This window comes from Danio rerio, chromosome 6 (genome assembly GCF_052040795.2).
Source record: "Danio rerio strain M-AB ecotype USA chromosome 6, GRCz13ab, whole genome shotgun sequence".
In the NCBI taxonomy this organism is placed as follows: Eukaryota; Metazoa; Chordata; class Actinopteri; order Cypriniformes; family Danionidae; genus Danio; species Danio rerio.
The window spans coordinates 45760704-45775466 of NC_141026.1; the positions used below are offsets into that span (position 1 = coordinate 45760704).

The 14763-nt window shown below is 37.7% G+C and overlaps 1 protein-coding gene across 51 annotated transcripts in view; it reads right to left on the minus strand.

Annotated features, from left to right (window-relative positions):
* Positions 1-14763, minus strand: part of foxp1b (forkhead box P1b) — a 289418-nt gene that overhangs the window by 47764 nt on the left and 226891 nt on the right. For 27 of the 51 annotated variants that reach the window (XR_015492847.1, XR_015492848.1, XR_015492843.1 and 24 more), the window contains 2 exons: positions 13648-13740; positions 8230-8371 (listed from right to left, as the gene is read on the minus strand). Coding sequence is in view for 37 of the 51 variants with exons in the window: in XM_087255908.1 (XP_087112034.1) it covers positions 8230-8371; positions 13648-13740 (235 nt within the window). In the remaining 14 variants the exon portion in view is untranslated. 51 annotated transcript variants of the gene reach the window in all.

The window sequence follows — 14763 nt, forward strand, 5'->3', positions numbered from 1 at the left end:
CCCTTGTACCCTTAATTATTTATATATAGCTATTGTGAAATTTTAGATTACTGGGTTTAATAAATTTGAGTGAAATGCAAATATTTGTTCTGAAATCATAAATTTTCGTTCAAACTAGTCCCTTTTTTCATCAGAGGTTGCCACAGCGGAATAAACCACCTGATCTGATATAATTTCTTTCAATTTTCAAATAAAAAAATATTGTGATTTATAGCATTTTTATTTTTTAGAAAATGACAACTGGCCGATAGAACACATTTTTCATTAGTTGTGATCCACTAACTGTTGATCAAGGGTCCGTTCTTCGTATGTGGATTACTTAATCAGCTGGATTTGGTTATTGACGATTTGACATGATCCAGGATCATCTCGTTCTTCAAAACTCATTCGAGAATTGTTGTCAAAGCAACAGTTCTGGTAGCTTAAACCTGCTTGGGAGCAGGCTTATTTCAAATGAACAGGATTAGATCGGGTAATTTCAAGCAAAGGTAATACTGAAAGTATGTACCGAATTCTGATATTTTCTTTCAGTAGTTGTTATATACACTTGGGGAAATAGTAAATTGTTTTTAAAAAAATTATATATATGAAATTAACTATATATATATATAGTTTTTAGATAGAAATGCACACTATTTTAAGGTACCGACCCAGCTTTAGTACAATATATGCATAATAGACATTCACAATATTCAACATTTTTTCTTTTTTTAAGGAATAATAATTTATACAGTCATGTACACGTATTGACAGCTAATATGCCGATAATCTGATGCTTTGAAAAAGTTGCAGACACCCTTACCAATATCTAAATACCTTACGCAGATTAAGAAACTTAAAATAAGACTAAGCTACTATAATAATGAAAAAACTCTAAATGTAAAACTAAATAAACTGCTAAATACTCTTGACACATGAAAGTGTAAAAGCCTGCAGCCCACTACAAATGTGGTGTTTATTTATATTGATATTTAACAAACCATTTACTACGATTTTTATGTAATTTTGCTCACATGAATAATTGAATATTAATTAGATAAAGTCATCACGCAGCTGTGCCATCAGCCAATCGTTGCATCGCTGATCATGATTTCAAGGATCGATAGATTTGCGATCTATTCACGAACTTGTTTGAAGAACAAAATTAGCCAGAGATCAGTTATCAAGATTAAAGGATCTAGCAAATCATCTTAGATCATTTAAGCGAAGGATGAAGAACGGACCCCTGATGTTACATCCACATTTAAAAACTATTTATTGTAAACCATGATTATAAATATTTTTTAGCGGCTGGAAGGGCTAAATAAATGCTCTGACTGTGACTTTACAAAGTTCTTTGTATATTCTCTAAAATGAATCAGACAGTTTTGGGGCGATGGGTCATCAATCGATTACCATCACAATTAAATCGATTTCCAAAATGAGTGAAAACAAACGGGCAGGAATTTTTTTCTCGGTTATCTTCATTGGTCTCCTTGTTTTCCCTCCTCCTCCTCCCTCGCTCTCACATTCTCTCTCCTTCATAATAATTCTCTTTACAGATAGCAGAAGTGGCCTCTTTCAAGCGCTCCACCATAATACATTTGTGCAAGAATCGCTTAGTCTTAATTTATTCCTGTTGTGGCAAAATAACGAGGAGGTGAAGATCTCAATACGATCAGCAGAAAATATTTTTAATTTGATAAGCTACTAAAGATTTTAATTATGCCAGTAATGGAGAACAGTAAGCTAATGAGGCGGCTAAGACTCCAGAGAGAGAGAGGGAGAGAGAGAGAGAGAGAGAGATAGAGAGACAAAGAGATGGAGCGAGAGAGACTAAAAACTGTGAAATGAGTCTGGTAGAACTGCCATAAATTCACACAAGATCGTTTGCATATAAAAGAGCCAGTGGAAATTATTGCAGGACGAATCAATAACCTTCCCACGTGCCACATGGCATCTTTTGCTTCCTTGGGCTTTTTTTTTTTTTTTCCTTTTCCGTCTTGCGGTGTCTTAACGTCCTCGTCAAACTCTGTGGTGTCCGAAGGTATCGACTGGATTGCTTGTTTTTTTTTGTCTTTGCTGTTGTCATTGTGAGGGAGGGAAAACTTGTCCGTGTGGATTCAAGAAGGTCACGGCGCTGGTGATTGTTTTTGAGTTTGGACATAGAGGGGAACAATCATTTTCCCCCCACTTGGAGAGCAGTGACAGTGTGCAATGTATTTTTAGCCGGTGCGCTTGACAGGGCGGCCCACTCTCCCTCAATTACCCACAAGTCCAGGTGACCCCGACACTACTGTTTACTCAAACGAATCAAAGCTGGAGGGGGAGGAGGAGCTGATGAGAGGGGTAACAGAGTGGGACGAAGCTGTCTTGTTGTGCATGACACCCCCCATAAACCTCTATATCTCGTTCTAAGCCTGGGTTAAGATCTTCCTCCTTCTCACAGTTGTATCTCTCAAAATTGCTTGCATATATCTTTACATGACCTCTCAACCAATCTGGCAAACATCAGCACATTATCAGTGTCAGTTAGTATCGAATGATGGATGTGACGTTCGGCAGATAACACATAGCATTAAAACAGTGCTTTGTCCTTAAATCCGTCTTGCAAACTCCAGATCGCTTTAACGGCCCTAAAGTCATTTTTCAGCACTGCACCTCCTCTCATTAAAAGCCAAAGATACACACTTGTGCTTTTAAAAAATGGATGTCATTGAGACATTTGACTGATCGCCGGCAAAGCAACTCAATTTTTACCACAGCAGGTACCGGCGACACCCAGACAGGGGCCCCGAACTCTCGCTTCAACCTTTTCCTGTCCTTGTACCCCGGTACCCTGGTGACCGTGTTCGAGCAAGCGGAAAGTTGATTTAAGGTTCACAACCACATTAGTTGTGGCCCATCAGCAGCCCGATAAAAAATGCCATCGCGCGCTGGGGCCACGAAAAAGCGGTGGCCGCGTCTTTCTTGACGAGACTGCCGCCGCGCCACTGGGGGCAAACTGACACTACTATTAGTTTATTGTTCTGTGAGGCAGAGATCTTCTCTCCCTCCCGTTAAAGGGGTTATGATCACTGGGGCCTTTGATATGCAGCCCTTAGGCCTAAAATATGTTCCTCCCTAATGCTACAGAAGCTATTAAACAGTGCCGCACTGCCAGCCGATCAATCACTGCCAGCAAGGCTGGACGAGGGGCCGGAGTCCCCTGTTGGGTCCGTGCGCACATCGCGCTTCATGGCTGGTCACATTTGCTGCTTTCATATTAGTGGCAAATTTGTCTTGTCAGTGTCCTGTGGCCCTTGACTGGACAACTTAACTAATGTGCGGCTGGGGATGAGAATGAACTCCAAAACTAGAGGGATTCACAAAGTGTGTATAGGAGGACACAGATTCAGATCAGAGCAGGCTAATATTGTGCAAAACTAGGGACAAACACAAATAAATGCAGAAAAACAGGCCTGTTCCACTAAATCCCATTCTGTTAACACAAACTAGAGATATTTACAAGACTAAAAAAGCTAATTTACTCAAGTAAAGTTAAAAAATTATCTACATGTGCTATGAAAGAGTTTCTTATTCCACCAAAATGCTTAACATTTACAACATATCCCAATAGGGTATATGCCGAGCTAATGTTTTTCCCATACTGATAAACTTCCGGTGATCTGTTATTGTGAACTTTTTTTTTATTTTATACGGTTCCTTTTACAGCATCGATGTTGTAATGTCATTAAAATACATTCAGTTAAATAAACTTTGGCATTCGTTTAGTTGCTTAAGCGTAAAACTAGACAAAAAGTCGTTTATTCGCACGTGCCCGTCAGAATTGGCAGGCTAGCGCAGAAGTGCCATTGAATATATTGGGGCAAAATAAATGCTCATATTATAAATACATGGCGGAGGGAAATGTAAGAAGCGCTTAACCCAGGTTACTGACAAATGAAAAGTCCTATTTAGGGATTTACATCATATTTGTATATGGTATGTTTCTTATTTCGGGTTACAACATGTGGAGTGACTCCTGAATTGCGTGCACACTCAGACTGACAATTTAGCTTGTATGCACTTTCTATTCAAAATTAAGTGATCCTCCCAAATCTTTGCACTGTTCACATGGTACAAGAAAATAGACCAATAATTGTCATCCAAATGCACCATATCTCTCTGCCTTTCTTGAATATACTGTACTGATCTGTTCTTTTCTCATTCTATTACTCATTCTGCTAAGTCCACTGCTATTTTTTTTTTACTCTGGACTCCATTTATGATATTTATCTCTTCCAACACATTGTTTTAATTCATAGCAGACTTCAGCTGACCCTTTCCAAAATCTGAACGTCAAAAAAAGTGATCCAACCTCAAATACAACAGAAAACAACACATTGCTTTGATTGAAGTCTCAGATGTCAGCGCTTCTGTGCCAGAAAATGACTGAATGTTTCAGTATATTAAATGTGACACTGTGAGGTAAAAAGATTGTATTAAGTTTAATAAATAATCCAATTTCAGCCCATGTCGTTGGCCCAGAAATCTTGCTAAGTAGCTTGCCCAAGCACATCATCACCACGTACACACAATGAGGTAACATAAGTTTATCACTCTAATGCTAACTACCAAGCTAACTACTGAATATTGTAGATTACATCTTGCGAATGGAAAACTGGGCTGCTGGAGCATGAAAGAATGCAGTGGAGTGTGAAAGAAAAAAAGGTCATCAATAACTTTTAACATTGAAGCAGAAAATGTGCAGTACACACACACACACACACACACACACACACACACACACACACACACACACACACACACACACACACACACACACACACACACACACACACACACACGCGCACTCACACACATACTGACAAGTGTTTTAATTAGGATATGAAATTACCCCCCACTCACGCCAGCCAAACTTTGGCCAGATTTTACCAGCCACTGTGCTAGGTGACCTGTAAGCATTCCAGACTAACATCTGACATGAAATGGCACTGTTTGAATGCAAAAACACGCTCTTGAAGAAACACATTTGATTTTACTGAGCAATTGAAAGAACAAAAGCCCTATTTAAAATAAATAAATAATAATAACAATACAAGTTTTGTATTGTATGTTGTTTTAATTGTTTTAACCAACCAAATGTTAGCCTTTTATAGCTACTCTGTCAATTTATCTTGGACTAATACTAGACAAACAGGTTCCAAACTAGGAAATATACATCCTTCACTGCCATGTACACGTAATATAACATGCATGAAATCAATCTGTCATGTTTTGCAGAGGAAGAACAGCGGGCCTTGTGTTTTCCTGGTCTCTTTACTTGCCAATAACTTGATGCAAAGATTTGGTGTTGAAAAATACTAAATTGTGTGTATGCAGTAAAGAAGTCTTTCAACATCTTGTGATAACTAGGTTATAGTTCAGTTTATTGTGGGTATTGGGTAGAATTAGGAATGTACAACAAGACCATACTTTAGAAGTACTAATAAATAGCCAATATCTTATTAATATATAGGTAATAAGCCAGTATTTATTAGTGAGAATTAGCTATAAACATGTTTAGATTAAAAATGGATAATTCTTTTGCAGAAAAATATGTAGCAAAAAAACTATCCTTCACTTTGAAGTCCACTTATTCTAATGTGCATGCAAACAATATCATGTTCTGCATCAGAAAGCAGCCTCACATGTTTTTGCTGGTCGCTCTGAGATGTCATTCAATCAGTTGTACTGTATGAGAAATAAAACTGCCCTTGGTTGAGATGGCCTGTTTCTGACACTAGCCTATGGCTCTGCATTGTAAAGCAGAGCCTCTCCCAGCCCCAGGGCAACGTGGGTATGTGGAGTGGCTCAGCTTTCTGACTATTCCCTGATCAAACAATAACAAGACTGAACAAACACAGTTTGTATTTGCGTGTTACCCAAGCACCCCCTCCCCAGTCTTTATACAGCCTTATCTTGTTATGGGCTTGTTTGTCTTAGCCGGAGAGAGTACAGTCAGCTTTGGAAAGAAAGAAAACAAAAACTCAAAACAAAACCGGTATGAATGCAGTCTTTGTCATTCTGTTGCTGCTCCTTAAGTAAATATGACAAGGAAAATAAAGCAATACACCTTCTGGAAAAACACCTTTTGACTCACGGGCTGCTTGTGAAGTGATTAATCTTTGACTAGTTTAGTGGGTTGAGGTTAGGAAACAATGGCGCTAGTATGTTTAGGGGCTGAAGGGGAGCCAACATAAGACAATAGACCTAAAACAGAGATATATGCAGTTGAAGTCAGAATTATTAGCCCTCCTTTGAATTTTTCTTTCTTTTTTTAAATATTTCCCAAATTATGTTTAACAGTGCAAGAATTTTCCATTTTAGTATTATTTCTTCTTCTGGAGAAATTCTTATTTGTTTTATTTCAGCTAGAATAAAAACAGTAAAAAAAAAAAAAAAAAATATATATATATATATATATATATAGATATATATATTATAAGGGCCAAATTGTTAGCCCCCTTAAGCAATATTTTTTTTCAATTGACTACCATTATACAATGAACTGCCTAATTAACATAACTTGCCTAATTATCCTAGTTAAGCCTGTAAACTGCCCTTTAAGCTGAATACTTGCATCTTGAAAAAAAATCTAGAAACATATTATGTACTGTCATCATGACAAAGTTAACAGAAATCAGGTCTCATGAGTTATTAAAACTATTATGTTTAGAAATGTGTTAAAAAAAATTCTTCCTTTAAACAGAAATTGGAGGAAACCCATTAAAAAGAGTTTTGAACTCAGTGTTGAACGTAATGAGTTAATTAAAAGCCTCATTGCTTTAACTTAAATGGATTAAGTTCACAGTACTCATTAGGATTAGTTTTTGAACTTAAATGGTTTGTTGCAATAGGTTTCATTCAAATGGTTTAAGTTACCTTGACTTTTTTGGGGTTTTACAGTGTATGTACAGATTAATTCAGAATTATTATCCCCCCTTTGATTTTTTTTTTTCTTTTTTAAATATTTCCTAAATCATGTTTATTTTCACACTATGTCTGATCATTTTTTTCCTCCAAGAAAAAGTATTATTTGTTTTATTTCAGCTAAAATAGAAGCATTTTTAATTTTTTTTAAACCATTTTAGGGTTAAAAATTATTAGCCCCTTTAAGCTTGAATTTTTTTTGATAGTCTACAGAACAAACCATCATTATACAATAACTTGGCTAATTACCCTAACCTGCCTTGTTAACCTAATTAACCTAATGAAAATTATCTAGTAAAATATTATTTACTGTCATTATGGCAAAGATAAAATACATCAGTTATTAGAACTGAGTTATTAAAACTATTATGTCTATAAATGTGTTGATAAAATCTTCTCTCCGTCGGGGGGCGGATAAAAAAAAGCAGTAAAAAAGAAAAGCAGTAATATGGGGATGTTTTCTGACTCTAAAGGATAAACGCAATAGAACATCAAATGCAAACAGAAGTAAGTTCTATTTTGGTACAATATTTTAGCTCATTTAGAAAACAACAAAAAACAATTGCTATGTACAAAACATTTTTCTGCATGATTAGTTTTTGATGATTCTTGATGTTAAGTGTGATTATGTATTTGGGAAGCAGAGAGAGTGAAAGTATCGGCATAGGACCTCGAGGGGGGAATCGAACTTAGGTTGCTGTGAACATTTGAGTGCATGTGACAACGCACTACCACTACACCAAAATCTATTAATTTATTTTATGACTAGTATACCGTATATACAACAACTTTTATTTAATACTACAGAAAATCCTATGAAATATTTCATAATAACACACAATATGCAATGTACTTAATGTATTATTATAAGCTCTTTCTGAGATGTTTTATAAAATTGTTTAAACATGTTAAACATTATATTTTTAAAACCATCTATCCTTCTTTAAGTATCAGAAAAATAATAAAGCCAAATTAGTCAAGCGTTAAAAAATTATCTTGAAAGCAAACACAAAAATCATGTTGCAATCTGTATAATTCTGCAGCAGTTTTTTTCAGAATATGAAACCAAATGAATCATCTAAATAAAGAAATAAATACAAACAACAATGACACATTAAAAAGGCCACATTAGCCATCCAGTGTGAAAGAAAGAGACATTTGCTTTGGAGTGTGATGAATTTTGTGAATGATTGTCTTTTACTTTTGATTTCCATTCTGTAGCTGTATGTGTGTGTGTGTGTGTGAATAAGAGTCGACGGCTGTGCCTGCTCTTACCCTGAGTAAGGGTGTGCAGAGGCAGAGTCTGGTTGGGCTGGATGGACAGCAGGCCTTGTCTCTGCAGACTCAGGAGATGCTGCTGCTGGAGCTGCTGGACCTGGAGCAGCTGCTGCTGAAACGCCAACTGCTGTGCGGACACCTGCCGAGAGAGAAAGAGACAAACTACATATCATCCTCACACTCACAAACTATTCTGTCAACACATGCACAAATATACGTATACACTGAGGGCTGATAAACACACACACAGGTACATTCCTGTATTCATGTAACCTCCTTAATTAACAAGAAGTCTGGGAGGCTCGTGACAAATAATGAAATGTTGTTAATCATTCCTAATAAGAGCCACAGGATTTTAATTATGGCCATTCATAACTCCGCAAACAGCCGTTGACTGAAAAGAGCTGCTTAATATTCAGAGACGAAGGAGCCAACCGTTGATTCCTTTGGGTAAATGGGGAGTGTGGAGTAACTAGCTAACAAAGTAACTAGTCTATACAGATGACGGCAAAATTATTAAACTTCCAATAAAGTGTTAATTATATTTAAATTTTTCCAAGTGATGTTTAACAGAGCAAGTCAAGAACATTTTCACAGTATATCATATAATATTTATTCTTCTCGAGAAAGCATTCTTTCTTTTAGTTTGGCTAATATATATATATTTTATTGTTTTAATTATAATTTTTAAGGTCAGTATTATTATTAAATTATGTGTTTGTTTTTTCAGATTGACTATAGAACAAACCACTATCGCCAAAAAAAAACAAAAAAAACAACAACACTATCCTTATCGCCAAATTAACCTGACTTGCCTAGTTATTCCAATTAACCAAGTTAATTAAGGCTTTAAATTGCAAATTGAATTGAATACTAGTATCTTGCATCATAATTATTCATTCATTCATTTTCCTTTGGCTTATTCCCTTATTTATCAGGGGTCGGCACAGTGGAATAAACCACCAACTTTTCCAGCATATGTTTTACACAGCGGATGCCCTTCCAGCCGCAAACCAGTATCTCATTCACACACACACACATACAATATGGCCAATTTTAAGAGTTCCCACTTTGATATGCTTGGCATTATTAGCAGGTTTGGGATGCTGTCCCCAGAGAGAACACTGAATTCGGAAATAATTAAGCCCAAGGTCCCCGCCTGGTCAATAAGCATATAAGGGGATCCGAGATCAGGTAGGTCTTGAGAGCTCCACTTTGAAAAGGAAGGAAAAGGAGGAGATGGGGTTGAAGGGGCAATTCTTCCAAAACGAAGATAGAGCAGTAGTGAAAAAATAAATAGATAAATAAAATAATAATAATTCAGTCCATTTATTGTAAGCTTCGATCAATCTGATTGGATTATTATTTATTACAGATGAGCAGACAGTCGTGCTCAACCATATCACATGCTCCTCTCGAAATTAGTTTTTGAAACTTCACTTAGTTTATCCAATTCACCTATTGGGGGACTGTGGGAAAACTGGAGTACCTGTAGGAAATCCACTCCAACACTAGAGAACATGCAATCTCCACACAGAAATGCTAACTGGCCAAGCCGGGAATCGAACCAGCGTCTTTCTTGCTGTGAGGCGACACTGCTACACACTGAGCCACTGTGCCACCCTACATTATTATAATTAGTAAAATTTTACATAGTGTCATCATGGCAAAGGCTAAACAAATTAGTTAATAAAACCATTATGCTTGAAAATGAGTTGAAAAACATCTCTCTGTTATAAATCTATTGGGAAATATTTATAAAAGTAATAACCAATACATAACATGTTTGCGGATGGAACGAAGCTTAAAGAAAAAGAAGGTGACAAAAGACTGGGGGAATTCTGAGAGGAAAAGGAAGAGTTAGTAAAAGTGGAAGGGAAACGGGGATAAGAGGGTGTTGAAAGACAGAAGGAGTGGGAAGAATGGGCGAACGAATGAACTGCTGCGTCGTCAGAACGATAAATGGGAGGAAATTATCTAACATCCCCAATCGACCCTCAGTCAAAACAAATGGGTGATGTTATGGAGATACAAAGCTATTGAACCCTCCCGTTGACCCCTTTCAGTGCTAACACTGTTGTTTATGACCTCGGCCATGCACCATGACAGCTTCGTGACAACAGCTAAACATCCGCCATGGTTCCTCTGACAGGCTTGAGGTGAAAAAATGGACCCCGAGGGCCACACGTTTGTGTGTTTACTGGTACATTAAAGCACAAACGTGCCTTTGCCAAGCTGTGTGCCGCACCCTCTTCCCAAACACAGGATGCTTCACTTTGTGTTTACTTCGGCAAACAGAAGGCGCACAAAAAAGGTCCTGCAACACAGCAGCGGACAGGTCAACCTTTAGACCCACAGCAGATCTGAAACAGCCTGATAAAGTGCGAGCTCTCGCTTTCCTCCCGCGTTCACGGTCCACCCATCCTCAACGGCCTCTGTTACTCTGACCCAGATCACGAGGCACTGGACAAACAAATGCTTTAATGGAAGTGCTGGATAATGTGGCACATTGGTAGTCCAGCATATACGTGAAAAGAAGCAGGTTCAAATCTAGTTTGTGCTGTTCTCTGTGTCCTTTAATTTTCTGTAACTATCTTGACATTTACAGTAAGAAAAAATAAATCCACTAAAAATATATAAAAATGAGGTTTATGTAAACTACCGTTTCCAAATGTTATAGACATCATGTGTGTTTAAATAACTTTTTATATCACACAATATAAAATATGTACAAACCTATCACAATTCTCTTGGACAAAATCGCGATTTCAATTTTAATCACAATTTTTTCGCACACACAGACGTTTACACTGTGAATCTAAAACATATTTCCAAAAGAAAATAATAGAAGAAAAAAGAAGAAAAAAAAATCACCTAGTAAAGGTGTAATTGCCCCTAGAACAGACCTATGGCAAAACAACTAAATAGACTACTGTTTGTGTGTGTGTGTGTGTGTGTGTGTGTGTGTGTGTGTGTGTGTGTGTGTGTGTGTGTGTGTGTGTGTGTGTGTGTGTGCTGTCAAAGTCAAGTAAGGCTGCTAAGTTCTGCTTCACCACATATCAGAAGTTGCTGCGTGTACTTTTATATGTGTCCCCACATTTTTTCCATGCATAGATCATAGTCCTTTTTGCGACGCTGCCGTGAAATAGGCCATTCACATATCACGTCTTTTAAGTGCACAAGTCTGAAATTTTCTATGGAGGTGAACTGTGCTGAACTCATCATCCCTGCTTATGCAGGATATTCAGTCTCCTGTTCTCATGCTGTTTAAGCACACTGCGTTATGATTGGTGTAAATAGCATACTATGGGAAAATCAAGATTTAAGGCGATTTAGAAGTTGTGCATGTCCAAATCACGATTTGCATACAATTTCAATTACTCACACAGCCTTAATACAAATGTAAAACTTCAGATTTTAATTTTAAATTTGATTGTGAAAATTGGCTACACAAGCATTACATTGGCAACATGATTTATTAAGCCACTGCGATAAAGAATTAGCGATAAAAACATAGGCGGCAGTTTTTGTGGCTGACTTTTTACTGCATACATTACAAATGTATGTCCTGTCCTACAATTTTTATTTGTTTTATACTTAATTAAAGTATATACTTTAATTTACAGCATTTTTAATTTAATTCACTAAAAATAAAAAATAAAAACACAACATTTTCAAATGCTGTAAAAGTACAGATACTTCATGATAACAACTGAATGCAAACAAATTGCATCATATAAAATCTTTTTCATTTAATGTTGATTTTGATCTAGCCTGGGCCACTGGAGATGTTCCTCTGCACATGAGCGTTAACCCAACGCCAGCTCGGCACATGGAGCGCGAGGTTAACTCAGAGTGGCACGCGAGAGAGGCGAGAACAGAGCAGATGACAACATGATCCAGACTGACGCTGGCAGGCCCTTTTATTGCCTCGCCTCCAATCCAAAGTTAAAAATCTTTGAAAACCTAAGAAATTTTGTTGTCTTTTAAATAAAAGAGGCACAAAGCAGCAGCGGGGGGTTATTGTCTGACCCCCGTGGGGGGAGTCGCTGCAACAATTCCTACTCCATCTTTTGATGGCTGCGCAAGGGAAGGAGGGGGAACGAACGCAGAGAGAAAAACACGCGCAGACGGAGGAGAGCCTCTCGAGGGCTGCATCAAATTCCTGTGATCATACATAATACTCTTTTAAACTGTGTTTTTCTTGCCGTTCGTCACGTTCCATTCAGCTGATCAATTGTTTCTCCTTTTGACGGTGCCACCCTCCCTCTTTCAACCCCCCTCTCTTTCCAGAGTCCCTTTCCTTTGCCTGTCCTTCTGACAGCAGAGAGAGAGAGAGAGAGAGAGAGGGAGAGAAAGAGAGAGAGAGAAAGAGTGACAGCTTCTGTCAGAGGCAGGAGAAACTGTCCTGTCGCATTGATTTATGGAGGCGACGCACCACAACTTGTCCAAACTGAAGCCCCCAGTTCATTAATTAGCGAGCTGGGGGACTTTGAAGTAAGCATGTGTGTGTGTGTGCGTGTTTTATAACATTCGCCTTCATTGATGCGCTCTCTCCGGTTACAGAACCAAGCTCTCGGTGGGGAAGTTAAAAAGTGAAACTCTGATTGTCTTTGAACTGCTTTTGACCGCACAATAATCGCTTCTTTTGTCCAGAGCATTGCCTTATCCTGCTGTCATTAGAGCAGCCAGACACACAGCTGGTGATACGGCCTTTAAATGAAGGAAGAGAGAGAAAGACAAAGAGGTAGAGCGTGCCTCTGATGCAATGCAACTGTGCTGTATTTCTGTCAACCAGGAAACCTCATGTGCCCTTCAGTCTGCTCCTGCTCATATTCTATATACACATATAAACACATAGAACTCAGAAAAGGATCTACACCGAATCGGTACAGCAGCAATTTATTTATTTATTTTTTTACAAAAAATAAAAAATAAAAAACAACAACTGATGTTTTTGCTAATTCTAATGATAATTGTAAATTTCTCAAATGTTAGAGTTGCACATTATTTTGGCCAATAAATGCTTTCAGCTTGACTTAATACAGTACATTTTGGTCAGTAAGTACTTTCAGGATAATTTAATTTTAATGTGACAAAACGGCACATATATTTCAGTCAAATCAGTAGAAACACCCTCCTCCCCCCACTGTAGTCTAATTAGCCACAGCCTGATTTTATATAAATGAGACTATAATGCGCCACAGAACATCACAGAGCCTCAAATGACACAGAAAAAGATGTTAGTGCTTATTGCGTTATGGCTGGTTAGGATGCAGTACAGTTCTTCCCATTGTCAAACTCAAAGCAAGACAACACAGTGGTACTTCTGTTGGTGGAAAGCAGCTGCTGAATGCATTTAATGAACACCAGGCCTGAGTGTGTGTATGTGTAAAGTAATCCAGTCAGCATTACCTCTTTACTTTGCTGTTTGCTGCCATGCTGCTGCTGGATGAGCTGAAGGTGGAGTTGTTCTTGCTGTTTCTTGTAGAACTCCTGGAGTTGCTGCTGCAAAATCACACAGGGTCATAAATTAAAGATGCCTCTTTTACACTTCTGTTGAGTTTTACTTTCACCCTCTGAAGTCCAAGTACAAAGTAAGAAAACTGACTTTTCCCCATTATCCACTTGCTTCATAATGTCAATACCTTTACAAAATCACAGAATACCCTGTTCCCAGTGATATGTAGACTTCACATTTTACAGATTTCACACTTCACACATATCAGAATGAGAAAGAACAGTCAGAGCATATTTATTCAGAATGTGTCAAATTCTTTGAGTCAAATATCACGTTTACCACAACACTGTATGCTGTATATTGTTTCACTTGAATGTGTGAAATTCCTAACACACATACACGCATGTTTAATTTGTTTGTTACATAAACTGGGCAACAAGACAGCTGAAAAGAAGGTACTGCATATACTTTATTTGTTTAAAGAAAATAAAGAAAAAGTATTTTAATTCAGTTTATTATAGCATTATAAAGTCTTAAACTCACAGGCCACTTTAATAGGTACACCTGTCCAACTTTTTGTTAACAAAAATGTCTAATAAGCCAATCACATGGCAGCAACTCAATGTATTTAGGCATGTACCGACCATCAGAATGAGGATGAAAGCAGATGTAAGTGACTTTCAACGTGGCATGGTTGATTTCGATTTCTGCTGCCACATTCAGTCGGTAGGGTTAGAATTTGGCGTCAACACCATAAAAACATGGATCCATCCTGCCTTGTTACAACGGTTCAGGTTGGTGGTGGTGTAATTGTGTGGGGCATTTTTTCTTGGCACACTTTGGGTCCATTAGTACCAATTGAGCATCGTGTCAATGCCACAGCCTACCTGAGTATTATTGCTGACCATGTCTATCACTTTATGACCACAGTGCACCCATCTACTTCCAGCAGGAAAACGTGTTATGTCATAAAGCACGAATCATCTAAGACTGATTTCTTGAAAATGACAATGAGTTTACTATACTCAAATGGCCTCCACAGTCATCAGACATCAATCCAATAGAGCACA